Source organism: Rhinatrema bivittatum, chromosome 2 (genome assembly GCF_901001135.1).
Source record: "Rhinatrema bivittatum chromosome 2, aRhiBiv1.1, whole genome shotgun sequence".
Classification (NCBI taxonomy): domain Eukaryota; kingdom Metazoa; phylum Chordata; class Amphibia; order Gymnophiona; family Rhinatrematidae; genus Rhinatrema; species Rhinatrema bivittatum.
The window spans coordinates 143,634,157-143,661,724 of record NC_042616.1 but is presented as its reverse complement, the minus strand read 5'-3'; the positions used below and the strand labels follow the sequence as shown (position 1 = coordinate 143,661,724).

The following is a 27,568-nucleotide window of genomic DNA, read 5'->3' as shown; positions in this document are numbered from 1 at the left end:
GTGCGAAGGTGGCAGACCTCACCCATCACCTAGATAGAATTATAGACAGTGCTGGGGAGGAGCCGGCTGTCATGGTACATGTGGGAACCAACGACATAGGTTCTGGAAGCCAAATTTAGGATTTTAGGTAGGAAGCTGAAATCCAGAACCGCTAGGGTGGCATTCTCTGAAATGCTTCCTGTTCCATGTGCAGGTCCCCAGAGGCAGGCAGAGCTCCAGAGTTTCAATGCGTGGATGAGACGATGGTACAGGGAAGAGGGATTCCGCTTTATTAGGAACTGGGGAAACATTTGGGGAAAGGGGAGACTTTTCTGAAAGGATGGGCTCCACCTTAACCAGAGTGGAACCAAGCTGCTGGCACTAACTTTCAAAAAGGAGATAGAGCAGCTTTTAAACTAGAACAAGGGGAAAAGCCGACAGTCACTCAGCAGCGCATGGTTCGGAGAAATATATCCTTTAAGGATACTAATGAAACAGGAGAGTTAGGGCATCCCAACAGAGAGGTTCCATTAAAAGCAAACATAGTCCATGTGCCTATATGTAAAAAATCACCGAAGTTAATGATTTCCGAATTATCCCTATCAACTGAAAAGTAGGTTGTTAAAACAAACAAAAAACACACTTTGAAATGTCTGTATGCCAATGCCAGAAGTCTAAGAAGTAAGATGGGAAAGTTAGAGTGTATAGCAGCAAATGATAAGATTGACATAATTGGTGGAAGGAGGATAACCAATGGGACAGTGCTATATCAGGGTACAAATTATACCGCAATGATAGAGAGGATCAACTTGGTGGGGGTGTGGCACTTTATGTCCGGGAGGGTATAGAGTCCAACAGGATAAAGATCATACAAGAGACTAAATGCTCAGTAGAATCTATATGGGTAGAAATCCCATGTGTGTTGGGTAAGAGTATAATGATAGGAGTATACTACTGTCCACCTGGACAAAATGGTCAAACAGATGATGAAATGCTTAGAGAAATCAGGGAAGCAAACCAATTTGGCAGTGCAATAATAATGGGAGATTTCAATTACCCCAATATTGACTGGGTAAATGTAACATCAGGACTTGCTAGAGACATAAAGTTCCTGGTTGTAATAAATGCTTCATGGAGCATTTGGTTCAGGAACCAACAAGAAAGGGAGCTATTTTAGATTTAATTCTTAGTGGAACACAGGATTTGGTGAGAGAGGTAACGGTGGTGGGGCCACTTGACAACGGTGATCATAACATGATCAAATTTAAACTAATAACTGGAAGAGGGACAATAAGTAAATCTGCAGCTCTAACACTAAACTTTCAAAAGGGAAACTTTGATAAAATGAGGAAAATAGTTAGAAAAAAACTGGAAGGTGCAGCTGCAAAGGTTAAAAGTGTTCAAGAGGCATGGACATTGTTTAAAAATACAATCCTAGAGGTGCAGTCCATATGTATTCCACACATTAAGAAAAGTGGAAGGAAGGCAAAATGATTACCGTCATGGTTAAAAGGTAAGGTGAAAGAGGCTATTTTAGCCAAAAAAAATCCTTCAAAAATTGGAAGAAGGATCCATCTGAAGAAAATAGGATAAAACATAAGCATTGTCAAGGTAAGTGTAAAACATTGATAAGACAGGCAAAGAGAGAATTTGAAATGAAGTTGGCCATAGAGGCAAAAACTCATAATAAAAACCTTTTTAAATATATCTAAAGCAAGAAACCTGTGAGGGAGTCGGTTGGACCATTAGATGACAGAGGGGTTAAAGGGGCTCTTAGGGAAGATAAGGCCATTGCAGAAAGACTAAATGAATTCTTTGCCTCCGGGTTTACAAATGAGGATGTTGGGGAGATACCAGTTCCGGAGATGGTTTTCAGGGGTGTTGAGTCAGACGAACTAAACCAAATCACTGTGAACCTGGAAGATGTAGTAGGCCAGATTGACAAACTAAAGTGTAGCAAATCACCTGGACCGGATGGTATGCATCCTAGAGTACTAAAGGAACTCAAAAATGAAATTTCTGATCTATTAGTTAAAATTTGTAACTATCATTAAAATCATCCATTGTACCTGAAGACTGGAGGGTGGCCAATGTAACCCCAATATTTAAAAAAGGCTCCAGGGGCAATCCGGGTAACTATAGACCAGTGAGCCTGACTTCAGTGCCGGGAAAAATAGTGGAAACTATTCTCAAGATCAAAATCATAGAGCATATAGAAAGACATTTAATGGGATACAGTCAACATGGATTTACCCAAGGGAAGTCTTGCCTAACAAAGCTGCTTCATTTTTTTGAAGGGGTTAATAAACATGTGGATAAAAGTGAACCGGTAGATGTAGTGTATTTGGATTTTCAGAAGGCGTTTGACAAAGTCCCTCATGAGAGGCTTCTACGAAAACTAAAAAGTCATGGGATAGAAGGCAATGTCCTTTCGTGGATTACAAACTGGTTAAAAGACAGGAAACAGAAAGTAGGATTAAATGGTCAATTTTCTCAGTGGAAAAGGGTAAACAGTAGAGTGCCTCAGGGATCTGTACTTGGACCGGTGCTTTTCAATATATATATATATAAATGATATGGAAAGGAATACGATGAGTGAGGTTATCAAATTTGCGGATGATACAAAATTATTCAGAGTAGTTAAATCACAAGCAGATTGTGATACATTACAGGAAGACCTTGCAAGACTGGAAGATTGGGCATCCAAATGTCAGATGAAATTTAATGTGGACAAGTGCAAGGTGTTGCATATAGGGAAAAATAACCCTTGCTGTAGTTATACGATGATAGGTTCCATATTAGGAGCTACCACCCAGGAGAAAGATCTAGGCATCATAGTGGATAATACTTTAAAATCGTCGGCTCAGTGTCCTGCAGCAGTCAAAAAAGCAAACAGAATGTTAGGAGTTATTAGGAAGGGAATGGTTAATAAAATGGAAAATGTCATAATGCCTCTATATCGCTCCATGGTGAGACCGCACCTGGAATACTGTGTACAATTCTGGTCGCTGCATCTCAAAAAAGATATAGTTGCAATGGAGAAGGTACAAAGAAGGGCAACCAAAATGATAAAGGGGATGGAACAGCTCCCCTATGAGGAAAGGCTGAAGAGGTTAGGGCTGTTCAGCTTGGAGAAGAGACAGCTGAGGGGGGATATGATAGAGGTCTTTAAGATTATGAGAGGTCTTGAATGAGTAAATGTGAATCGGTTATTTACATTTTCAAATAATAGAAGGACTAGGGAGCATTCCATGAAGTTAGCAAGTAGCACATTTAAGAATAATCGGAGAAAATTCTTTTTCACTCAACGCACAATAAAGCTCTGGAATTTGTTGCCAGAAGATGTGGTTAGTGCAGTTAGTGTAGCTGGGTTCAAAAAAGGTTTGGATAAGTTCTTGAAGGAGGACTCCATTAACGGCTATTAATCAAATTTACTTAGGGAATAGCCACTGCTATTAATTACATCAATGGCATGGGATTTATTTATTTATTTTATTTATTTATTTAAAACTTTTCTATACCGTCGTTTAGTAGTGCACCATCTTCTTAGTGTTTGGATGCTTGCCAGGTTCTTGTGGCCTGGTTTGGCCTCTGTTGGAAACAGGATGCTGGGCTTGATGGATCCTTGGTCTGACCCAGCATGGCAATTTCTTATGTTCTTATATCCTGAAAACCTTGCCTGTTTGTGGCACTCGAGGACTGGAGTTCGCAATCACTGGCTTAAGAACATATGTAAATAATCGAACCAGATTTCCCACAAGACGGGTTGCAAGAAATCATAGAAAGCCAAAACTAGTATAATGCAACCCTCATCTGGAGAGTCTCTCATCTTGTGTGGCAGTTCGTTATGCTTGTCCATGAAGAAAGCAAAGTTGCTTACCTGTAACAGATGTTCTCTGTGGACAGCAAAACAAACAGCTACACAATCCCTCCGTCCTTCCCGGAAAGTTTACTTGACTAGGAAAAAGACTGAAGAGACTCACGAGTGGAGATACTGGCATAGGAAGGCCCAGGCAAGCTTAGAAAACAAAATCAAACTTTCTGGGCTTTGAGAGAAAAACGTCCCGACTTTGCACCATCAAATGACATCATCCCAATCATGTGTGGCAGTTTGTTTTGCTCTCCACAGAGAACACCTGTTACAGATAAGCAACTTTACTTTCCTGTGTAGAAATGCTCCACTATAGAAGAATAACTAAGCAGTTTTTTTTTGGTTTTTTTTTTTATATTTTATTGAACTTTTCAAATTTACAATAACAAATATATTCTTTGCCATCTTGAAATCTGAGTGCTATTACAATTTAGAAAACTTCTCAATATACATGCATTGAAATTAACATTCTCTATACAGAGACCTTTTATCTTTTAGCACTAACACATTATAGAGGGAATAGTTGAGGGGGGCGTAATAGAAATCACAGAGGAGTTATAATATAGGAAATAGAACCAATAATGATCATTTGAGTGGCAGCTTCTTAAATTTTAATCCGTCATGATGTTTCAACTGTTACCGGATTTCTAGCACTTAAAAAATCTCTAAGTTGGGGTATATCAAAGAAAATATATGTGGAACCATGCCAACCTACAACACATTTACAGGGATATTTCACAATGAAACTTGCGCCCAAAGCAATAACCTCGGGCTTCATCTGAAGAAATGCCTTTCAGCGCAATTGGGTGGCTTTGGCAAGGTCTGGAAATATCCTTACCAGGCCACCACAGAAAGAAGTTCTCTAATTTTTATAATAGGTGCGCATAATCAGATTTATATCTTCTTCAGAAAATAAAGTCACAAGAAGTGTCTCTCTCCTCGTGACCTCCACTTCCGAAGCTTCCCGGTATTGTGTCAGGTTTGCCAAGTTATCCAAAATATTATTTCTGGTATTGTCCTGTCTTTGGGACAAATGTATCACTTTTTTTATTATAGGAATCTTCTCCTGAGGGATTTTCAAAAAATCTCCCAGGTATTTCTTAAGAGTTACCAGACATAACTCGTCTTTAACCACAGGAAAATTAAGTATACGTATATTCAGATGTCTGATAGAGTTTTCTAATGACTCCATTTTGCGTAGTGTAGCTAGCCTTTCTCTTGAAAAGGCAGTGGTAACCTCTTTCAGTTCTTTAACCTCCGTTTCAACTTTTTGGATAGCTGTTCCTTGTTCTTGTAAAATTTGCTGGTGATCATGTGCTACTAAATCAAGTTTAACAGAAACCCCCTGTAGCTTTAGAGACTACTCTTGTAGCTTAAAATCCATTCCAGCTATAAGCTCCCAAATGGAGTCTAAAGTTACAATTGCTGGTTTTTCAATCCTGCGTGCATTCAGACTCACCCCACTGGCTCCAAGAGTCGTATCAGTCCTCACCACTGCGTCATCCACACTTTCTATCTCCCCTTCTCCTCCATTCTGGCCTTTAGGGGTGGAAGTCGTCACTTCCCGAGGAATCACACCTTCGGCACCCCCCGACTGGTTTGCTTCACCCGAATTTCTTCGGGGCTCTCCAGTTGCTCCTGGGGATTCCGGGGAGGAAGCCTGCAGCAATTGTCTCGACGTCGGCGGGCTCAATGATATTTCTCCCGGCGAAAATGGCTCTCCTCCAGTCACTCCGCCAGCGGGAGTTGCCGCCCGTCCAGTAGAAGTAGCGAACTCTCTAATTAATCTCTGGTCTGAAGGTAGGGTGGATTCGGTGGGGTAAACCCGCACTCTACCTTTTCTTTTGTGGGGCATAGTTGAAGTAAAAGCAGAAATTTGTAACCAAGAAATCTGAAATCAGCCGGAGCTTCAGAGAGATGCTGCCACTCGGTCGGCCATCTTGGTTACGCCCCCTACTGTAACTAAGCAGTTTAAACTAACAGTTTTTGTTCTTGCTTGTATTTTATTTCATAAACATTGGTAAACACAGTGAGGTCATTGAAATAGTTTGGCTAAGTTTGGGACTTAACTAAACAAATGAAAGGTTTTAAATTTCTCGCTGCTCTGAATGCTTCTGATTTATCCATCAGACTGTTTAGCCAGGTAAAATTTAGTCAGGAAAGTTAGAGGCATACCAGGACGGAGTTAAATTAGCTGGATAACACATCTCGCTAACACCAATTTTCAGAAGGTAAATCTGGATGTGCTGAAGAGCCTATTTAGTTACTTGAGAAAGTGTTTTTGCCACATGGATATTTATGTTAATAAGTCAAGGTTAAATATTGGTTTGGATATTTTTATTAACTGTTTACATTTTTTGATTTTGCATAGTTGTAATGCAGTTATTTGTTGCTTGATGATATTCTCAAATTTCACTCAAGACTTTGGATTGCTCAAGGTAAATCAACAATTATTTTTGTTCATGTTTTTTGATGTCACCAATTTTTAATTTTTAATATTTATAATATCTGAATGATAATGTAAAATTTTTTTTGGATGTTATTTTTTATTGATTATTGTATCATTTGGTTGTAGCCCCTGAGGCGGCGGCTGTTGAGCTGTGAAACTCGGCCTGAGTCGGGCATTTTATATACACGTCTCTAATAAAAATTGGAAAAGATAAAGACATCTATCCTTGTGTTTACCTGATGGCTAATATAGATCGCCTACCTCTTTGTTTTCTTGTGCTGAAGAGCAATCCTAAAGTTAGCTGAATATGTTTATCTGGCTAACTAGAACTTTCTCCAGCAATATTCAGCAGAGCTCCTAATCAGCAGTGCTCCACTGAATATCTGTGACTATTTATACGGCTAATTTTATCTAGATAAATTGCCCATTTGCCACCCTACTGATTATTGACCTCAGTAAAGATAAGCTTTGTAATACATTCATTTGTAAATTAAACTAGGTTTGTTGCAGAAGAGATGGGTGGTCCAGTTAAGAAAGACAAACTTCATGAGTTCAGTTGGGAACTTCACATAAGCGAACTCAAGCTTGAACTTCAATCCAATGTTATACCTATTGGGAAAATCAAGAAAGGAATCTTCTATCACAGAGCTTTGCTTTTCAAGGTATAAGTCCATGAATCTTTATTTTTTTTTATATATAATTCTATTAAAAAATGAAAAGCATAGTGATTCAGTTCATCTAAATTCAAAACTCAGAATATTTTCCAACAAAGTTATTTGTTGACTTTGTTATATGTACAATCAAATCCTACTCTGATGAACCGTGGCTCAGAGAGAGTGCTGATGGTAGAAGCAACATCTGCTGGTGGGTGAGCAGGACTTGTTTGTGTTGGTCTGCTGGGAAAGTGTGTATTTAAATCTTATAAAAGAAATAAAGGATTCAAGTTATTCTATGTTTGTTAAGAGCATACAAAAATCAATTATTTTTCTATGGGAAGGCATGAGAGCTGTTTCCTGGAGAAGTAATCAGCAGTATTTGATTTTTCCACCAATATCCTCTCCATATCCTCTATCCTTACCTATCTCAGGGCCTCATTTTCCATCCGGATCGCACGCGAAAAGTCCCTTATCGCGTACGATACCAAAATGGGGGCGGAGTCGGGGCATCACCGGGGCCGACTCCGCGAAGACACCGCGGACGACGAAAAGGTAAGGCCCTTTTCGCATCCGAGTTTGCACCCAATAGCTACACCTTCTATGGTGGCGCTATTGGGTGCAAAACCGGCAGCGATCGCTGCCAGTTAGTGCAGGTCCGCCCCCCATTTCGGCCCCCCGCCCCTCATTCCCTAAAGTATCGCAGGCCTGCGATACTTTAGAAAATGAGGCCCTCAGTCTCATAGTTTCATATCTACTCAAATTTGAAATTAGGATGGAAATTTTTCACAGTAAGTCAATTAGGGATTTACATTGACAGTGAGTAATTAACTTTGACCTTAGCAATTGATTAACTGTAATCATATCGAAGGTCCATTGACAAAAAGATACCCTAATAAATTTAAGGGACTTTAGTATTATGTTAAATTGGATTGCGAGCCCCATCTCTTTATAAAAATTTAATAACTATAACAACTCAACAATATTAAAATGCAAATAGCAGCCCTGCAGCAGGATGGAGGCTATCCTATCTTTTGCAACAGGTGCCACTTGTATGATTATCTGCCTGTGTGCACCCAATGTAAAGAGCTCTTGGCTTTTAAAAAATGAGAAATCTCTGAAGGCTAAAGTGGCAGATCTGAAAGAGTTAAAACAGACAAATATCTCTCCTGTATTGGCATATTCACATTGGTTGCCAATAGAATCCAGAATTTTATTTAAAATGTTAGTTTTACCTTATAAAACAACACAGTATTTGAGATATAAGGTGATGAAATATTGCCTCCATCTTTTTTTGCATTCTCAGAATGAAAAGCTGTTAGAGCTATCTGGTTTAATAAAGGTGAAATCTAATTAGCTGAAAAACCTTCTCTTGTGCTGAACCATATTTCTGGAGTTCATTACCAGCCAACCATGATGACTTAGTTTAGTATTGACAAATTTTCTGCAGGAACATATACCATGATTAATTTTTAAATTTAAAAAGTTATCAGTTGTTTTATTTGAAATGACTGTTGTGTATTATTGTTTCTATGTAGCATCTGTCAGTTAGTTGCCTTGATTGTTTTTCAGAAAGACGGTATAAACCTTAGAAATAAATAAAATATACGGAAGATCTTCAGAGACATAATAGAGCGTTTCTTCTTCCAGTCTGGCTTCCCCTGTAATGATTTGTAGGATCTGTAGTCTCCTATCACACCAAGGTGATAGGAGACTATCACCTTGGTGTGATAGGAAGCGAATCTCTATCTAGGACTTATCCTCTAGCTGGTTTTGTCTTCAGGGGTGTCAGCCCAAGAGAGAGAGGGGTTAGGACTGCCACTGTAGTTGGAAATTGTATCATTAGGAATATACATATCTGGGTAGCTGGTGAGCATGAGGATCACTCAGTTCCCACAGGACAAGCAGGATGGTAGTCCTCACATTTATTTATTTATTTATTTAAGGATTTTTATATACCGCGGCACGTTAGCAAACTTCACCTCGGTTTACAATGAACATTAACTTAGCAAAAAGCTTTACAATCCAAACCAATTATATAATGATACATAGCTGTTAACGTAGAAACTATAAAATAATTAATATCAACTAAATTCGGCAGGGGCGCATAGGTCAGGAGGATCAAGAGCAACAGTACAAAATTAACAGTACAAATATATACAATTTGGGAATATGGAACAACACATGTAGATTTCTTGAGAGTCAGAATTAATTGACAGATAAGTTACAGTATAAAGAATATTGCAAGTAAAAAGGTCATAATGGTGTGCTTAACGTTATTGAATAGATACTGATTGGTATGAATAGGTAGTATAGTATAAATGGAAAATTAAATATTATTATCTGAAGGGAAGTGTTCATATGGGTGATATCACATATGGGTGATATCACTGGACGGAGCCCTATCACGGAAAACTTTTCTATCAAAGTTTCTAGAAAGCTTTGACTGACACTGGCACACTGAGTGCACTAAGCATGCCCAGCATGCCGTGATCCCTGTGTCCACAGGGGTCTCCCTTCAGTCTCTTTTTTTCCGCGATGCACTTTGCCTCGCGTGCAGGAGCTCTGTGAGAGATTTCTCACAACTTTTCCTCTCGGAAACACTTGAAGTTTTACTTCACAAATAATTTTTCCCTACACTGGTCTCCCTTCGCATACATTTCATCGACGCTTGGTGAGTAATATGCCATGTTTTTTGGTCGGTTTCTGTCACCTCACTAACGGTTTCCCCGGGTTACCAACAGATTTGCGACCTTTTTTCTCCCTATGTCTATCACCCTCCATCAGCCCCACGCTGCCTGCGAGTGTCCTTTCTGCCATCCTCCACCAGGTTTTTCAGGGCTAGAGGGATAGGGATGTCCATGGATCCCCTTGCTGCCAGGGCTGCTGTCGATGCCATCGATGCTCACATCGATACCATCGGTACCTCCATCGATTCCCTTGATGCCCTCATCCATGCCGTCGATGCCTCCATGGACGCCCACGTCCATGCCTCCATGGATGCCGTCAGTGCATCCATGGACCCCATGCCCATATCTCCGTGGATGTCCGTGCCTCCGTGGATGCCTGCGTCCATGCCTCCGTGGATGCCTGCGTCCATGCATCCGTGGACGCCCGCGTCAAGGCCATTGGTGCTCCGCCCATGTTATTGATGTTTCCATCGATGCCTTCGCCAGTGCCTCTGATGCCGCCATCAATACCTCAATCAATGCCCTTGACTAAACAAAACACTCCATACTTCAGGTTCTAAACCAGAGCCCCGTGTAATTTTTGGGTGACAAACAATGCCAGGAGCAGTGAAGGCACGGTGACAGTCCATCACCAATTGCCATCCGAGACAGCGAGGGCATCTTTCTTGGCGCTGGGGAATGACCGGGCCGAGCGCGGAGGGAAACATTGCTACTGCCACATACTCGGTGCTGGAAAATGACTGGGCCGAGCGCCGAGGGAAACCGCTACTGCCACATCCTCGTTGCTGGAGAATGACCGGGCCGAGCTCCGAGGGATACAGCCAGCACCAACGTGATCCATGTTCGGTGCCGGCACTTATTCCACACTGGCATCAATGTCCATTGACCCGGTTGCAAAGCAGGCCCGGCTACATGAGTCCTGTGCTCCTCTGTACCCGAGGCGTTCCCCACCGACAACGGTGCCGGGTACTGAGCCACCAAAAATTAATGTGGAAGCGCCAGTAACACCTAGCCTGTCTCCTCTGTAGCTGTGCTCCCATACCAGCTTACAGAGTCCCTCAGGCTGTCCTCGATACCTCCCGAAATCTAACAAAAGCAGAGCCATCGATATTCGCGCCATGGTGGCACCACCTTGTTGCGATACCTACAAATGACAGCCTAAGTCATCGCCGCCAACTCATCCTTCTGTGCCTTCACCAAAAACTAAGTCTAGTCCATGTTACCGTTGCTAGTAATAGCAGTGGCTATTTTCTAAGTCAACTTAATTAATAGCAGGTAATGGACTTCTCTTCCAAGAACTTATCCAATCCTTTTTTAAACACAGCTATACTAACTGTACTAACCACATCTTCTGACAACAAATTCCAGAGTTTAATTGTGCGTTGAGTGAAAAAGAACTTTCTCCAATTAGTTTTAAATGTGCCACATGCTAACTTCATGGAGTGCCTCCTAGTCTTTCTATTATCCGGCTCCTGGTCTTTCAACCTTGCCAGACATTAGAGTGGCCATCCCACTAAAAACCAGGGCTCAGGGTACCGTTCCCCGGAGCAACAAGGCGGGGGATTTTAATCCCGCTAGTCCTTTTTTTTTTTTTTTTCAACAATTTTCTTCAGAAATCGTTCAGAATTGTGTCTCTTGGCACCATTCTTCCCTTACTACAATAAGTAGTAACGATCGGAACGGCGTGAAGGAAGGCCTGCGCAGTTGGAGCCGAAGACCCGCCGGGGTAAGGCCCAAAAAGTCACACTTACCTACGGCTGCTCCAACACCGACTGCGAGGCAGTCAGCACCGACCGCCCGACCGCATCTGAACGCGCGACCACTGGAGACCCAGCCCACCTCGGGACCAGCCAATCCACGCGGTCCCTCCCGGGCAGCCAGTCACTGGCAGCCCTAGCTGGCCTTTAAATTTCTAAGACTTAGCCAGCGCAGATCCTCTTCTCGATCGGAATAGCATGAAGGAAGGCCTGCGCAGTCGGTGCCGAAGACCCGCCGGGGTAAGGCCCAAAAAGTCATACTTACCTATGGCTGCTCCAGCACCGACTGCAAGGCAGTCAGCATCGCCCGCCCAAACGCGCGACCGCCGGAGACCCAGCCCACCTCGGGACCAGCCAATCCACGTGGTCCCTCCCAGGCAGCCAATCACTGTCAGCCCTAGCTGGCCTTTAAATTCTAGGGCCCATCTAGCGCCGAGCGTCGCTCGCTGAAGGAGCGCGACAAAGTGGCCTGCCCCTTTGTGTGCCCCTTCATGCAGCCCCGGAGGGCCCCTCCATTCTTAACCTGTTCTTAACTGCACATTCCTACCCACGCTTCGACCTTGGACATTGGACCACACTCAGATCGACAACAGACTTCTCTACTCCTTCCAGTTAATTATACATTCTAAAGATGCGCACCTTCGCCATTCCCATCATCATTAATCAAACTAGAAGCCGAGTTAAATACTCAACCTCTCACACCATCCACCAAAAAAGACTCATTCCGATTATGATCTCGCCCATCACTCAACTACTTGGCCTGTCTGTGTTCTCCTTAACTCTGTTTAATGCCCAATATCTTTCAAAAAAATCACACATTCTTAATGACTACCTGCTGGAAGCTAAACCTGACATCTGTGCAATCACAGAAACTTGGCTGAAACCCACGGACACATTCCTAACTAATCAACTTCACATGCAAACCTATGACATCTTCTCAATCCCAAAACTCAAAAAAAGAGGAGGTGGTCTACTTCTAGCAGCAAAAAAAGGCCTAAATCTTACCCTGCAACACGCCAACACAGTTTCCAACCTAGAATGTGCCTGCTTTAAATCCAGGCACTTCCAAATTTGCCTTATTTATGCCCCACCAGGAATCAGGGAAGCCGACTCCTCACCCTTCATTGAATACATCATAAGAACATAAGAAAATGCCATACTGGGTCAGACCAAGGGTCCATCAAGCCCAGCACCCTGTTTCCAACAGTGGCCAATCCAGGCCATAAGAACCTGGCAAGTACCCAAAAACTAAGTCTATTCCATGTTACCATTGCTAATGGCAATGGCTATTCTCTAAGTGAACTTAATAGCAGGTAATGGACTTCTCCTCCAAGAACTTATCCAATCCTTTTTTAAACACAGCTTTACTAACTGTACTAACCACATCTTCTGACAACAAATTCCAGAGTTTAATTGTGCGTTGAGTGAAAAAGAACTTTCTCCAATTAGTTTTAAATGTGCCACATGCTAACTTCATGGAGTGCCTCCTAGTCTTTCTATTATCCGGCTCCTGGTCTTTCAACCCTGCCAGACATTAGAGTGGCCATCCCACTAAAAACCAGGGCTCAGGGTACCGTCCCCCGGAGCAACAAGGCGGGGGATTTTAATCCCGCTAGTCCTTTTGTTTTTTTTCAACAATTTTCTTCAGAAATCGTTCAGAATTGTGTCTCTTGGCACCATTCTTCCCTTACTACAATAAGTAGTAACGATCGGAACGGCGTGAAGGAAGGCCTGCGCAGTTGGAGCCGAAGACCCGCCGGGGTAAGGCCCAAAAGTCACACTTACCTACGGCTGCTCCAGCGCCGACTGCGAGGCAGTCAGCACCAACCGCCCGACCGCATCCGAACGCGCGACCGCTGGAGACCCAGACTTCTCCTCCAAGAACTTATCCAATCCTTTTTTAAACACAGCTATACTAACTGCACTAACTACATCCTCTGGCAACAAATTCCAGAGTTTAATAGTGCGTTGAGTAAAAACGAACTTTCTCCGATTAGTTTTAAATGTGCCCCATGCTAACTTCATGGAGTGCCCCTAGACTTTCTTCTATCCGAAAGAGTAAATCACCAATTCACATCTACTCGTTCTAGACCTCTCATGATTTTAAACATCTCTATCATATCCTCCCTCAGCCATCTCTTCTCCAAACTGAAAAGTCCTAACCTCTTTAGTCTTTTCTCATAGGGGAGTTGTTCCACTCCCCTTGTCATTTTGGTAGCCCTTCTCTGTACCTTCTCCATTGCAATTATATCTTTTTTGAGATGCGGCGACCAGAATTGTACACAGTATTCAAGGTGCGGTCTCACCATGGAGCGATACAGAGGCATTATGACATTTTCTGTTTTATTCACCATTCCCTTTCTAATAATTCCCAACATTCTGTTTGCTTTTTTGACTGCCGCAGCACACTGAACCGACGATTTCAATGTGTTATCCACTATGGCACCTAGATCTCTTTCTTGGGTTGTAGCACCTAATATGGAACTCAACATTGTGTAATTATAGCATGGGTTATTTTTCCCTATATGCATCACCTTGCACTTATCCACATTAAATTTCATCTGCCATTTGGATGCTCAATTTTCCAGTCTCACAAGGTCTTCCTGCAATTTATCACAATCTGCTTGTGATTTAACCACTCTGAACAATTTTGTGTCATCTGCAGATTTGATTATCTCACTCGTCGTATTTCTTTCCAGATCATTTATAAATATATTGAAAAGTAAGGGTCCCAATACAGATCCCTGAGGCACTCCACTGTCCACTCCCTTCCACTGAGAAAATTGCCCATTTAATCCTACTCTCTGTTTCCTGTCTTTTAGCCAGTTTGCAATCCATGAAAGGACATCGCCACCTATCCCATGACTTTTTACTTTTCATAGAAGCCTCTCATGAGGAACTTTGTCAAACGCCTTCTGAAAATCCAAGTATACTATATCTACCGGTTCACCTTTATCCACATGTTTATTAACTCCTTCAAAAAAGTGAAGCAGATTTGTGAGGCAAGACTTGCCTTGGATAAAGCCATGCTGACTTTGTTCCATTAAACCATGTCTTTCTATATGTTCTGTGATTTTGATGTTTAGAACACTTTCCACTATTTTTCCTGGCACTGAAGTCAGGCTAACCGGTCTGTAGTTTCCTGGATCGCCCCTGGAGCCCTTTTTAAATATTGGGGTTACATTTGCTATCCTCCAGTCTTCAGGTACAATGGATGATTTTAATGATAAGTTACAAATTTTTACTAATAGGTCTGAAATTTCATTTTTTAGTTCCTTCAGAACTCTGGGGTGTATACCATCCGGTCCGGGTGATTTACTACTCTAAGTTTGTCAATCAGGCCTACCACATCTTCTAGGTTCACCGTGATTTGATTCAGTCCATCTGAATCATTACCCATGAAAACCTTCTCCATTACAGGTAGCTCCCCAACATCCTCTTCAGTAAACACCGAAGCAAAGAAATCATTTAATCTTTCCACGATGGCCTTATCTTCTCTAAGTGCCCCTTTAACCCCTCGATCATCTAACAGTCCAACTGACTCCCTCATAGGCTTTCTACTTCGGATATATTTTAAAAGTTTTTACTGTGAGTTTTTGCCTCTACAGCCAACTTCTTTTCAAATTCTCTCTTAGCCTGTCTTATCAATGTCTTACATTTAACTTGCCAATGTTTATGCTTTATCCTATTTTCTTCTGTTGGATCCTTCTTCCAATTTTTGAATGAAGATCTTTTAGCTAAAATAGCTTCTTTCACCTCCCCTTTTAACCATGCCGGTAATCGTTTTGCCTTCTTTCCACCTTTCTTAATGTGTGGAATACATCTGGACTGTGCTTCTAGAATGGTATTTTTTTTAACAATGACCACGCCTCTTGGACATTTTTTACTTTTGTAGCTCCTCCTTTCAGTTTTTTTCTAACAATTTTTCTCATTTTCTCAAAGTTTCCCTTTTGAAAGTTTAGCACGAGAGCCTTGGATTTGCACACTGTTCCTCTTCCAGTCATTAAATCAAATTTGATCATATTATGATCACTATTGCCAAGCGGCCCCACCACCGTTACCTCTCTCACCAAGTCCTGTGCTCCACTGAGAATTAGATCTAAAATTGCTCCCTCTCTCGTCGGTTCCTGAACCAATCGCCAAACATCTCATACCTGACACCCCAGCAATAATAATGGGAGACTTTAATTTACATGTGGACATATCGCCGCACTCTCCTAATTGTGAAACTCTCCTATCCACTCTCAGCTACATAGGATTCCAACAGATTGTTAACAGTCCCACTCACAAAGCGGGCCATACACTGGACTTAATCTTCATTAATGAAGGCTTTTCTCTCTCCTCCAAACCCACATGTTCCCCTGTTCCTTGGTCAGACCACCAGATTATCATTATGGTCCTCGAGCCCTTAAATCTTCCTCGTCTTTCCTACCCTAAAACTACAGACCAATTCAGAAAGCCTTGCCCATCGGATCTCCTTGGGAACCAACTCTCCAAGGAACTGACACAACTGGACCTATCAGACGCAACTGCTGCCACTACTTGGTTTAAAATCACCAACAAAGTAGCAGAAGTAACTTGCCCCCTAACCACTAAAGTACTCCACCCTTCACCGGACAACAGAAAACCGTGGTTTACAGGAACTGAAGTCCCTTAAACAAGACCTCATAAACAAAGAACATAGATGGCATAAAAACCCCTCTTCATAACTCTAGAAGTTTACAAATCTACTCTAAACACCTATAGAAATACCATCCTCAGAACAAAGAAAGATTTCTTCGCCGAAAAAATCCACCATTTCATCTCGGCCCTCACCAAACCTACCCACCGATTTTTCCGGACGACCAAGCTCTCTGCAAAGCCACAGAACTTGCTAATTACTTCAAGAACAAAATCATCAAACTTATTAACCCTCTCTCCTCATCCAATCCCCCTCCTTCCTCCCCCCTCACAACTAACCCTCAACGAACCTCAACGCTCGAAGCCTTCGAAACTACTTCCTCACTTGAGATCGAAAACATTCTTAAGAAACTTAAATCATCTTCCCACCCCTTGGACACCATTCCTTCGAACCTCCTCATTTCCATCCCGAACATCATTGCGAAACCTATCGCAGAAATTATTAACTGCTCTCTAACTCAAGGTCTAGTTCCAGACACTCTAAAGCTTGCCATCTTAAAACCTCTATTAAAAAAACCTAACCTGTTGACAGCGGACCCTGCGAATTTCCATCCCATCGCCTGCCCCTCATTGCCAAACTTATGGAGAAAATTGTCAATAAACAACTCTCAGACTACCTGGTGGAACACAAGATCCTAGCTCCATCTCAGTTTGGATTCTGTAAATCTCTTAACACAGAATCCCTTTTAATTTCTCTCACAGACACAATTATCATGAACATGGATAAAAGACAACCATACCTACTGGCTCTTTTAGATCTATCCGCGGCTTTCGACACCATCAACCATGCAATCCTCTTAGACCGTCTCGCAGACATAGGCATCACTGGTACTGCTCTCAGCTGGTTCAAATCCTTCCTCTGCAACAGATCTTTCAAGGTCAAAATAAATAACAAAGAATCGCATCCGGTCAGCTCCAACTGGGGAGTCCCCCAAGGATCTTCCCTTTCACCAACCCTTTTCAACATCTACCTTCTACCTCTCTGCCACCTACTCTCCAATCTAAAGATTACACATTATCTCTATGCGGATGATATACAAATTCTTATTCTGATCACTGAATCTCTACAAAAAACCCTAAGCTTCTGGAACAGCTGCCTCCAGTCAATTAACTTGCTTCTCTCCAGCCTCAATTTAGTCCTCAACACCAACAAGACAGAAATCCTCATCATCTCCCAAGAGGACAACAACCTTCTTTTCAACGTACCAATCTCCACGCATCCCGCTAACCTCAATCACTCGCCCTATGTAGGAGATCTTGGCGTGCTCTTGGATAACCAACTTAACCTTAAAAAATTTGTAAACAACACCACTAAGAAATGCTTTTTTAAACTGCAAGTCCTAAAAAAACTGAAACCCCCTCCTACACGTTCACGATTTCCGTTTGGTACTGCAATCCATCATCTTCTCAAACATGAACTATTGTAACTCTCTGCTTCTCAGCCTTCCCGCTAACACCATCAAACCCCTACAGGTGCTGCAGAATTCAGCCACCAGGATTCTGACGAACACAAAAAAAAGAGATCACATCTCCCCTATTCTCTACAACCTCCATTGGCTCCCTATCAAATTCAGAATTCTCTATAAAGTCCTGACCATAATTCACAAAGCCTTACACAATCTTGCCCCCATTGAGCTCACCATCCAACTACGTCTTCATAACTCCGTCAGACCGATTAGAAGAGCCTATCTTGGCACTTTATACGCCCCCCCCCCCCCCCCCCCCCCAGCAAAAACATCCTTAAGGAAATGAGCCTTATCCACAGCAGGCCCTCTACAATGGAATGCACTCCCTCTGGACCTCCGACAAGAGCCATGTCCTCTCTCATTCAAAAAAAAACTCAAAACATGGCTCTTCAAACAAGCTTTCCCAGAATGAAGACTGCTGTTCTGTTCACAATTCAGGTCCATCTGTCTAATTCATTTCACTATTTCCTCTATTTAGGTTTTCTTATCTTCGGGGCCCATTGTTCCCAACTAATGTGCTAACTTTAACTGAACCCTTCACCTATGAGAGTAACTCCCAATTGATCCTTACATACCTTCGGCACCAGTCTTCAGTTCCTGACTTGTCTAAGTTCGACTGTAGACCCCGTACCCCTATCTAGATCCACTGTCAATTAGAGAAACATTGACTGTACCACTATCCCACTTGAACGGATTCTTTTATCCCGGGCCGGAAATATGCTAATTGGACTTACTAAGTATGTATCAAATTCCATTTTGAAGTATTTATTTATTATCTACTCTAATTATTGTTATGTTTCTCAACGGGCAAGTTCGCAGTTCCCGATTATCCTAGTATTTACTGTTCCATTTATATGTTCCATGTAACGCTTTATGCGATGTTATGTTTATTGTAAACCGGTATGATTTGTAGTCTCTACAGGAATGTCGGTATATAAAAGTTCAAAATAAATAAAATAAAATAAGTGGGTGGCCTCTATCCTCTGGTCTTTCTAATTGCTTTATAGTGAGTCAACAACATTTTCAATACCAAGTTCTACCATTTGAACTAAATTTGACAACTTGTATATTTCACCAAATGCCTAGCAGTGACTGCTGTTTCTCTCTGGAGCAAAACAGCATTCACCCTTTTCTTTGCATGGACAACTGCCTAATAGTCAATCCAAGCAAGGAGCTCTAACTTCTCCAAGACTCACAATAAATCTTCTCAATTTGGCTACCATAAATCCCATATCGAGTGGTTCTGGGCTCTACAGTCGCAACGGACTTCCTGCCCAACAATCGCACAGACATCCTGTTAAATTCTTCACATCTCTGCATGCATTCCACATAGTCTCAGCCCATCAATTCTTTCACTACTGGGCCACGGAGTTTTAACCATCCACGTCACTCATATGGCCAGATTAGCCATAAGTACCACTCAGTGGATTTTCAAATTTCAGGGGCTCTAAGCCATTCAACCGCTTTCTTCCCTGATCCTTATTACCGATCCAGTACCAAATCCTCAGATGATCTTGGCCACGGTTGCAGTCAACTAGGGTTGGAGAGCTCGAATCCATATCCTTCCAACCCAAGATGCGTCTATTCTGTTCCATGAAGAGTCTCAGATCAGCTTCCTGGAGCTTCGAGCTATGCGCTATGCCCTTTATGCCTTCAAATACTGCCTCTCTCACAAAACTTTGTGCATACAGACAGACTTCATAGCAGCAATGTGGTATTCCAACACACAAGCACGCACAGGCTCTTATCTGTTCTGCCAGGAGGCCGCATAGCTCTAGCTCTATGCCCTTGCACACTCCATGCATCTACGGGCCACTTATCTAATAAGCATACCGAACGCACTAGCAGACCTCCATAGTCTCCATCCTCACAAATGGTCTCTGAATCCATGTGTAGCGATCAAAATCTTTTAGCGCTGAGGTCAACCAACCTTTGACCTCTGCGTTCGAATCGAACCACAGAGTGGACAGATTCTACTCCCTACACATGCATCAAAATGCATTCCCATGGACGCCTTTGCTCGCTCCTGCAACAAAGGCCTCCTATATGTGTCTCTTCCGATACCACTCATAACCAAAACTCTCATGAAGCTACAACAGGACAAGTTTCAATGTTCTCAGAACCACGTCCTAGCCTCAACACATATGGTTCCCCATACTTCGCAACCTATCACTCCAGTAACCAATTCGCCTGCTCACAGGTCAGTCTCATAACACAGACTCACTGATGTTCTCTGGTACTGGTAGCGTCCCAACTGACTTCCACACGTAAATCTTGCTATTCGAAATGGCAAGATTTACCACACAGTGTACACAAAAGGGTATTAGTCCCTTTTTTCTGCACCACTCCATCTCTCTTACGCTATCTAGCATACCTCTCGGATTCTGGTCCCCAGACATCCTCCGCATGGGTACACCTCAGTTCCATTTCACCGTACCACCTGGGACTAGGGAATGCTCAACCCCTTATGAGTCAGCTTATCATGGGTCCTCTACAGATTAAGCCTCCTCTACAATCATTGCTTATGGAATGGGGCCTACATGTACTGCTTACAAGAATCATACGTTCCTCATTCGAGCCTCTGCATTCATAGAACTTAAAAATTTTAACATGGGAAATTCTTTCCCTCATAGCCATCACTTCTGCTGAAAGGGTCAGTGAGTTGCAAGCCCTTGTTACATACTCACCCGACACTAGGTTCCTACATGACCGAGTGGTCCTCTGTACTCACCCTAATATTCTTCTTAAGGTAGACGCAACCTCTCACCTCACTCAGAATATACTCTGCCCACTTTTTCCCAAGGCCCCTCTCTCACCAGGGCGATAGGTCTTTTTTCCACACCTTGGACTGTGAACATGCACTTGCATTCTATCTAGACCACACTGCACTCCACAGAAAATACACCCAGCTCTTTCCTTCTTTGTCAAAGACAAGCTGCGAGTTCCAGTGGGCACACAAACTCTCTCCAACTGACTAGCAGACTGTATCGAATTCTGCTATGAAAAAGCAGGCCTTCTACTCCAGAGGTGAATGAAGGCACATTCTGTAATGGCCATGACAACGTCGGTACCACACTATCATTCAGTACCAGTTGCCAATATTTCCCAGGCTGCGACTTGTAGCACTCTTCACACATTCACAGCCCCTACTGCTTACATATGGAAGTCTATCAAGACTCTGCATTTGGCCAACCTGTCTTGAAACGCTTTCTTCCACTATAATCCCCAACTCCTTCCACAACCACCTGCTGTGATTTCAGGCTGCCTCATCATTGCCAATAGCACCCCAATTATTGTGCCTCTGCACGAGTTGTCTGCTATTGGCCTGTTGTAATACGAGTCAGCCTGTAGCTTGCTAATCACCCATATGTGAGGCCTACCATCCTGTTCGTCCTGTGAGAAAGCAGAGTTGCTTACCTGTAACAGGTGTTCTCACAGGACAGCAGAATGTTAGTCCTCACGAAACCCACCTGCCACCCCGCAGAGTTGGGTCCGCATACGTTTCTTATTTTATTTTTCGCTCACACATTTTGCTACAAACGAGACTGAAGGGATACCCCTGTGGACACAGGGATCATGGCATGCTGGGCATGCTCAGTGCACTCAGTGTGCCAGTGTCAGTCAAAGCTTTCTAGAAACTTTGACAGAAAAGTTTTCCATGATAGGACTCCATCCAGTGACGTCACCCATATGTGAGGACTAACATCCTGCTGTCCTATGAGAACACCTGTTACAGGTAAGGAACTCTGCTTAACTTGCCTACCTGATATAAAGGTAGTGGACTTCACCCATCACCTAGACAGGACTTTAGAGAATGCTGGAGAAAAGCCGGCTGTCGTACATGTGGGTACCAGTGACGTAGGAAGATGTAGGAGGGAGGTTCTAGAAGCTAGATGTGGGATTTTAGGTAGGAAATTTAGAATTAAGGGTCAATAAACAAGTTCTAGGTAATTCCTTTCTATTGAACTGACTTAATACATGTGGGACTAGCTTTCAAGAGTTATTCTGTCTTCATCAGGTCAGTGAAGAAAGAGTTCAGTTATACTGGATTTAAATAGCACAGCATCACCTAGAATGTAGGCTTCCTGCATATGCCATTACAGCTGAGTAAAGGGAGGGGGGGGGGGGGCTGTAAAGGACAAACTGGGCTGCTTCCAGAAAGAGAGGTCCAAGCCAAGATTTAAACAGGCATTTTAACAAAAAGAGTGGTATCGAAACCCCACAAAAGAAACCCTTATGAATAAAGTTTTGCCTTACCTGGCTGGGAAAAAAACCAAGCAGCTACTCTTCAGAAAGCTTTTCCCCACTCTGGTTCACACAATGTTTAAGTAAGAGCAGGTGTCACTGACTCAGCAGTTCTTTCCTGCCCTATCTGTTGATCATCTGTTTCATGAAAGGAGGATTTATCTGAGTTGGTCAGAAGGTTCTAAAGACTCCTTCACAGGGGGGAAAGCCAGAGGACATTGACTTTCTTATCCATTATATCTGGTAATGGATAAGAAAGGCAATGTCCTTAAGTCCTTTTATGTTTGTTTCAAAGTGTTTGATTATCCTAATTTTAAACATTTTATTTCTTATATACTCCTAAAGTTCCCTTTAAGAACCTGATTCTGAAGTTATTAAGGGAATGATCTTTTTTTGAGAAGTATTAACTTCTGAGCTGTCAGTCTGTTTTTTCTGGAAATGTTTTATGCTGTCTATGAAAATTGATTCTTGTCCCAAGTTTTTGGCTTGTTTCACTAATGTAGCATCTTTCTTCACAGTTTTGCATTGGATCATGTAGAAAGATAGAAATATGACAGCAGAAAAAGACCATATTGCCCGTCTAGTCTGCCCATCTGTCCAATTAATTTATCATTATAATTTGCAACACATCCTGTATTTATCCCATGTTTTCTTGAATACAGACACTGTTTTTGTCTCCACCACCTCCACTGGGAGGCTGTTCCACACTCCACCACTCTCTTTGTAAAGAAATATTTCCTAAGATTACTACTGAGTCTATCCCCTTTCAACCTCATTGAATGGACCCCTTGTTCTAGAGACTCCTTTCCATTGAAAAAGGCTCACCTCCTGTACATATAAATCTTTGATATATTTGAATGTCTCTATCATATCTCCCCTATTTCGTTTTTCCTCTTGGGGGTATATGTTTAGAACTTTGTCTATCTCTGTTATGCCCGTCGGTCGCAGACGGCTGTGACCACTCATGCTCACCTCCTTTTTTCTCATCTCTGACACCATTGGGGAAGATGGCAGCATCTGCTAGTTATTTTCGACATCCCTGGTGTTCCCGGGACAGCATGGGTGTTGCTGATCGCCATCTTGTCTCAACAACCACATAGGTGTGTGCACACGGGTCAGCTTTAAGCACATCATGGTGGGAACCTCCCCTCTGAATGACGTCTACACTCAGCTCAACTTAAGCCGGCTGGCCCTGCCTGTCAACGAGTTAGCAAGGAGTTCCCTCTTCGCTGAATCCACTTCTCTCACAACGGACTTCCGTTCCAGTATCTGCATTCCAGGTGAGACCCCGTGGGTAACCACTCCTCGAGGCCCTACCTTGTCTCTGGCTATCCGCTCCTCGGAGGGCCTTCTACCTTGAACTGTGGCTACTGCCTATCCTTGGGACCTCGTCTGGAACTTCCAATCAGTGAGTACCCTGACTTCACGGATTACTCTTGAACCTGCTATCATGGAATCTCTGCGGTGTACCCCGTGCCTTGGGCCACTACCGTATCCACTCCTAAAGGAACCACCTCGGTGTACCCTGCGCTGCGGGTCATTACCACGTCATCGCTAGCAACACCTCTCCGGTGTACCCCGTTCCTCAGGCTACTACCGTATCAAGTCTAGAGGGGAATCACCTCGGGGTATCCTGCGCTGCAGACCATTGCCACTTCATCACTACAGAAGCCTCTCCGTTGTACCCCGATCCTTGGGCCACTACCGTTCCATTCCTAGAGAGGAATCACCTTGGTGTACCTTGCGCTGCAAACCACTACTTCGACTTCTGTATGGGCAGTTGCGCTCATGATTTAAAATATGCCTACCTCGTATATGTGTGCTCCTAATTTTAAGCCATTACTTGAGCAAACGTATTTCATGTATCTTTGTTTGTACTTCATTGGCTTTAACATACTCAGGTAAACGGATTTTAAAATATGTTCACATAAAGGACATTCCCAGTTTACCCAATCTATCTCAAGATCAACCAGAGACCTCTTGTTCGTCAGCTTATACTCCCTGTAGTTGACTCGTACCCCCTCACCCTATTTTGTTAGGCCTAAAAAGTGATTACTGCAGACCTACAGCTCATCAGGAGCAGCAATAAATATATGCAGCTAATAAGCCACCACGTGATGAGGCTGCCAAATTTAAAATACAGATTTACGTGCATAACTGTTGGGACCACCCCAGAACGCCTCCGACATACCCTAGCACCGCCCCTTTTTTTCCTCGCATCCACAAGTATGCACATGTAATTTGCGGCTTTTAAAATACACGTTGCTTGCGCACGGCCCAGATACTCACATAAATGGGTCTTTGAGCACAAGCAACACTTTTAAAATTCACCCCTAAACAGGGGCAGATTGCAGGAAAACCAGCCCACAAGGTACCTGTCTGACTTGTGCATTTTGTCTGCAGCATGTGTTGCAACAGTTCCCAAAAGCACACCAAACTGACCCTTCATAGGTATATCATGTGACCTGGAGCCTGGTAGAATTGAGCCAAAAAATTTCCAACATAAATATTACATTTTTCCTAAATAAGTTGTAGAAACAACATAGGCCAAAGGTGAGCAAACGGAGCTGCATACCTTCTTCCATCCATGCAATCTGTTGCCATCTACCCACCAAGAACACAAAAACATAAGAATATGCCATACTGGGTCAGACCAAGGGTCCATCAAGCCCAGCAACCTTTTTCCAACAGTGGCCAATCCAGGCCTTAAGAACCTGGCAAGTACCCAAAAACCAAGTCTAGTCCATGTTACCGTTGCTAGTAATAGCAGTGGCTATTTTCTAAGTCAACTTAATTAATAGCAGGTAATGGACTTCTCCTCCAAGAACTTATCCAATCCTTTTTTAAACACAGCTATACTAACTGCACTAACCACATCCTTTGGCAACAAATTCCAGAGTTTAATTGTGCGTTGAGTGAAAAAGAACTTTCTCCGATTAGTTTTAAATGTACCACATGCTAACTTCATGGAGTGCCCCCTAGTCTTTCTATTAATTGAAAGAGTAAAAAACCGATTCACATCTACCCGTTCTAGACCTCTTATGATTTTAAACACCTCTATCATATCCCCCCTCAGCCATCTCTTCTCCAAGCTGAAAAGTCCTAACCTCTTTAGTCTTTCCTCATAGGGAAGCTGTTCCATTCCCTTAATCATTTTGGTAGCCCTTCTCTGTACCGTCTCCATCGCAATTATATCTTTTTTGAGATGCGGCGACCAGAATTGTACACAATATTCAAGGTGCGGTCTCACCATGGAGCGATACAGAGGCATTATGACATTTTCCGTTTTATTCACCATTCCCTTTCTAATAATTCCCAAAATTCTGTTTGCTTTTTTGACTGCCGCAGCACACTGAACCGACGATTTCAATGTGTTATCCACTATGACGCCTAGATCTCTTTCTTGGGTAGTAGCACCTAATATGGAACCTAACATTGTGTAACTATAGCATGGGTTATTTTTCCCTATATGCATCACCTTGCACTTGTCCACATTAAATTTCATCTGCCATTTAGATGCCCAATTTTCCAGCCTCACAAGGTCTTCCTGCAATTTATCACAATCTGCTTGTGATTTAACTACTCTGAACAATTTTCTATCATCTGCAAATTTGATTACCTCACGCATCGTATTTCTTTCCAGATCATTTATAAATATATTGAAAAGTAAGGGTCCCAGTACAGATCCCTGAGGCACACCACTGCCCACTCCCTTCCACTGAGAAAATTGTCCATTTAATCCTACTCTCTGTTTCCTGTCTTTTAGCCAGCTTGCAATCCATGAAAGGACATCGCCACCTATCCCATGACTTTTTACTTTTCCTAGAAGCCTCTCATGAGGAACTTTGTCAAACGCCTTCTGAAAATCCAAATACACTACATCTACCGGTTCACCTTTATCCACATGTTTATTAACTCCTTCAAAAAAGTGAAGCAGATTTGTGAGGCAAGACTTGCCTTGGGTAAAGCCATGTTGACTTTGTTCCATTAAACCATGTCTTTCTATATGTTCTGTGATTTTGATGTTTAGAACACTTTCAACTATTTTTCCTGGCACTGAAGTCAGGCTAACCAGTCTGTAGTTTCCCGGATCGCCCCTGGAGCCCTTTTTAAATATTGGGGTTACATTTGCTATCCTCCAGTCTGAATTGGGCCGAATTCGCACTGAATTCTCATCAGTCAGCTTCAACTGGGTCATCACCTTTTCAACTAGTTTATGGATGTCAGACGCTACCTCCGCTACCAATGCCATTATCAGTAGCGTCTCCTGCAGCCCAGGCATCGGCGCAAGAACTGCATCAGCTTTGGGAACACACTAAAGGACTTCTCCAGAAGGCTAGGCAACGGGCTAAGAAGTTCTACGATGCCCATCACAGAGTAGCTCCCAGTTACAACCCGGAGACAAGATATGGTTTAGTACCTGCTTCATCCGCCTTAAACTGCCTTCTGCTTGATTTGTGCCATGATACATAGGACCTTTTTCAGTTCACCGCCACCTGGGTCCAGTCATGTACAGCCTGAAGCTACCACCCTCTCTTGGAATTCACAACGCCGTCCACATCTATCTTCTGAAACCGCTCATCTTGTCGGAATTCTCCAGGAAGATACCTGAACTTCAGACTCTCACTGCAGAAGGGGTCATCACTTACCAGCTGGAAGACATCCTTATTGTTAGAAAACATGGGAGACATTGGGAGTACCTTAGTTCCTGGGAAGGATTAGGTCCTCAGGAGAATAGTTGAGAGCCTGCATGCAACATCCTCGACAAGGAGTTGATCAAGCAATTTCACAGGTCAAATCCTAGGAAACCAAAACCCCTGGGGAGGGCCCTAAAAATGGGGGTACTGTTACACCTGCCGGTCGCAGACAGCTGCGACCACTCATGCTCATCTCTTTTTTCCCTACACTGAATATTCTGGGAAGAATGGTGGCCTCTGCTAACCACCGCTGACCTCTCCGGCGTTTCCGGGACAGCGTGGGCACTGCCAACCGCCATCTTGGATCCGGAATCACCTAGGTGCGTGTGCGCACACAAGGGCCTCCTTTGTACACGTCATGGCAGGAACCTCGGGGGCGTCCCCTCTTGATGACGTCAACCCACTGTTGTACTTAAGCTGACCAGCCCTTGCCTTCTATGAGTTAGCAAGGAGTTCCCTCGTTGCTGAATCCACTCCATTCTTGGACTTCGTGTTCCTGACTCTAGTCTTGGCGTGTGACGCTCTGAGTACCTGCTCCTCGGGGGCTCTTCCGCATCCCTGGATATTTGCTCCTCGGAGGGCCTTTCTGCCTTTGACTACTACCTGACCTGCTTCCCGGGTCACTCTCCTGGAACCATCTCTTGTGAGTACCTCTACAGATTTCTATAATACCAGCTGTATTCAAGATTCCCCTGCGGTGTACCCCGTGTATCGGGCCACTACCGTTTCTCTTCAGCAGAAGTTATTCAGCATACCCTGCGCTGCAGGGTATTGGCATACCAACTACAGGAGCCATTTCCGGGTTCCTGCACCTCTAACCAGCTCTTCATCATCTACTGTACAGACATCCTTGGCATACCCCACTCCGCGGGTATTCCTGAGGTAACCTTTGCTTGTCTGAAGGGACTCCCGGCGTACCCCGCTCTGCGGGCCACTACTGGATCTTCACGTCTGTGGTATCACTCTGGGTATACCCCACTGCTCAGAACCATACTATTGCATCTCCTGCTCTGTGGGCATTACTTTTCTTTCCTTCACAATAAAGTCTTTACCTACAGCTGTGTCCTACACCACTGAGACC

The 27,568-nt window shown here is 43.2% G+C and overlaps 1 protein-coding gene across 3 annotated transcripts in view; it reads left to right on the top strand.

Moving 5' to 3' along the window:
- The window catches only part of ARMC3 (armadillo repeat containing 3), a 641,613-nt gene that overhangs the window by 572,955 nt on the left and 41,090 nt on the right, over window positions 1-27,568 (top strand). For 2 of the 3 annotated variants that reach the window (XM_029588706.1, XM_029588705.1), the window contains one exon: window positions 6,799-6,961. The exons of the other annotated variant lie outside the window; for it this stretch is intronic. In XM_029588706.1, coding sequence (XP_029444566.1) covers window positions 6,799-6,961 — 163 coding nt within the window. The remainder of the gene's footprint in view (window positions 1-6,798; window positions 6,962-27,568) is intronic. 3 annotated transcript variants of the gene reach the window in all.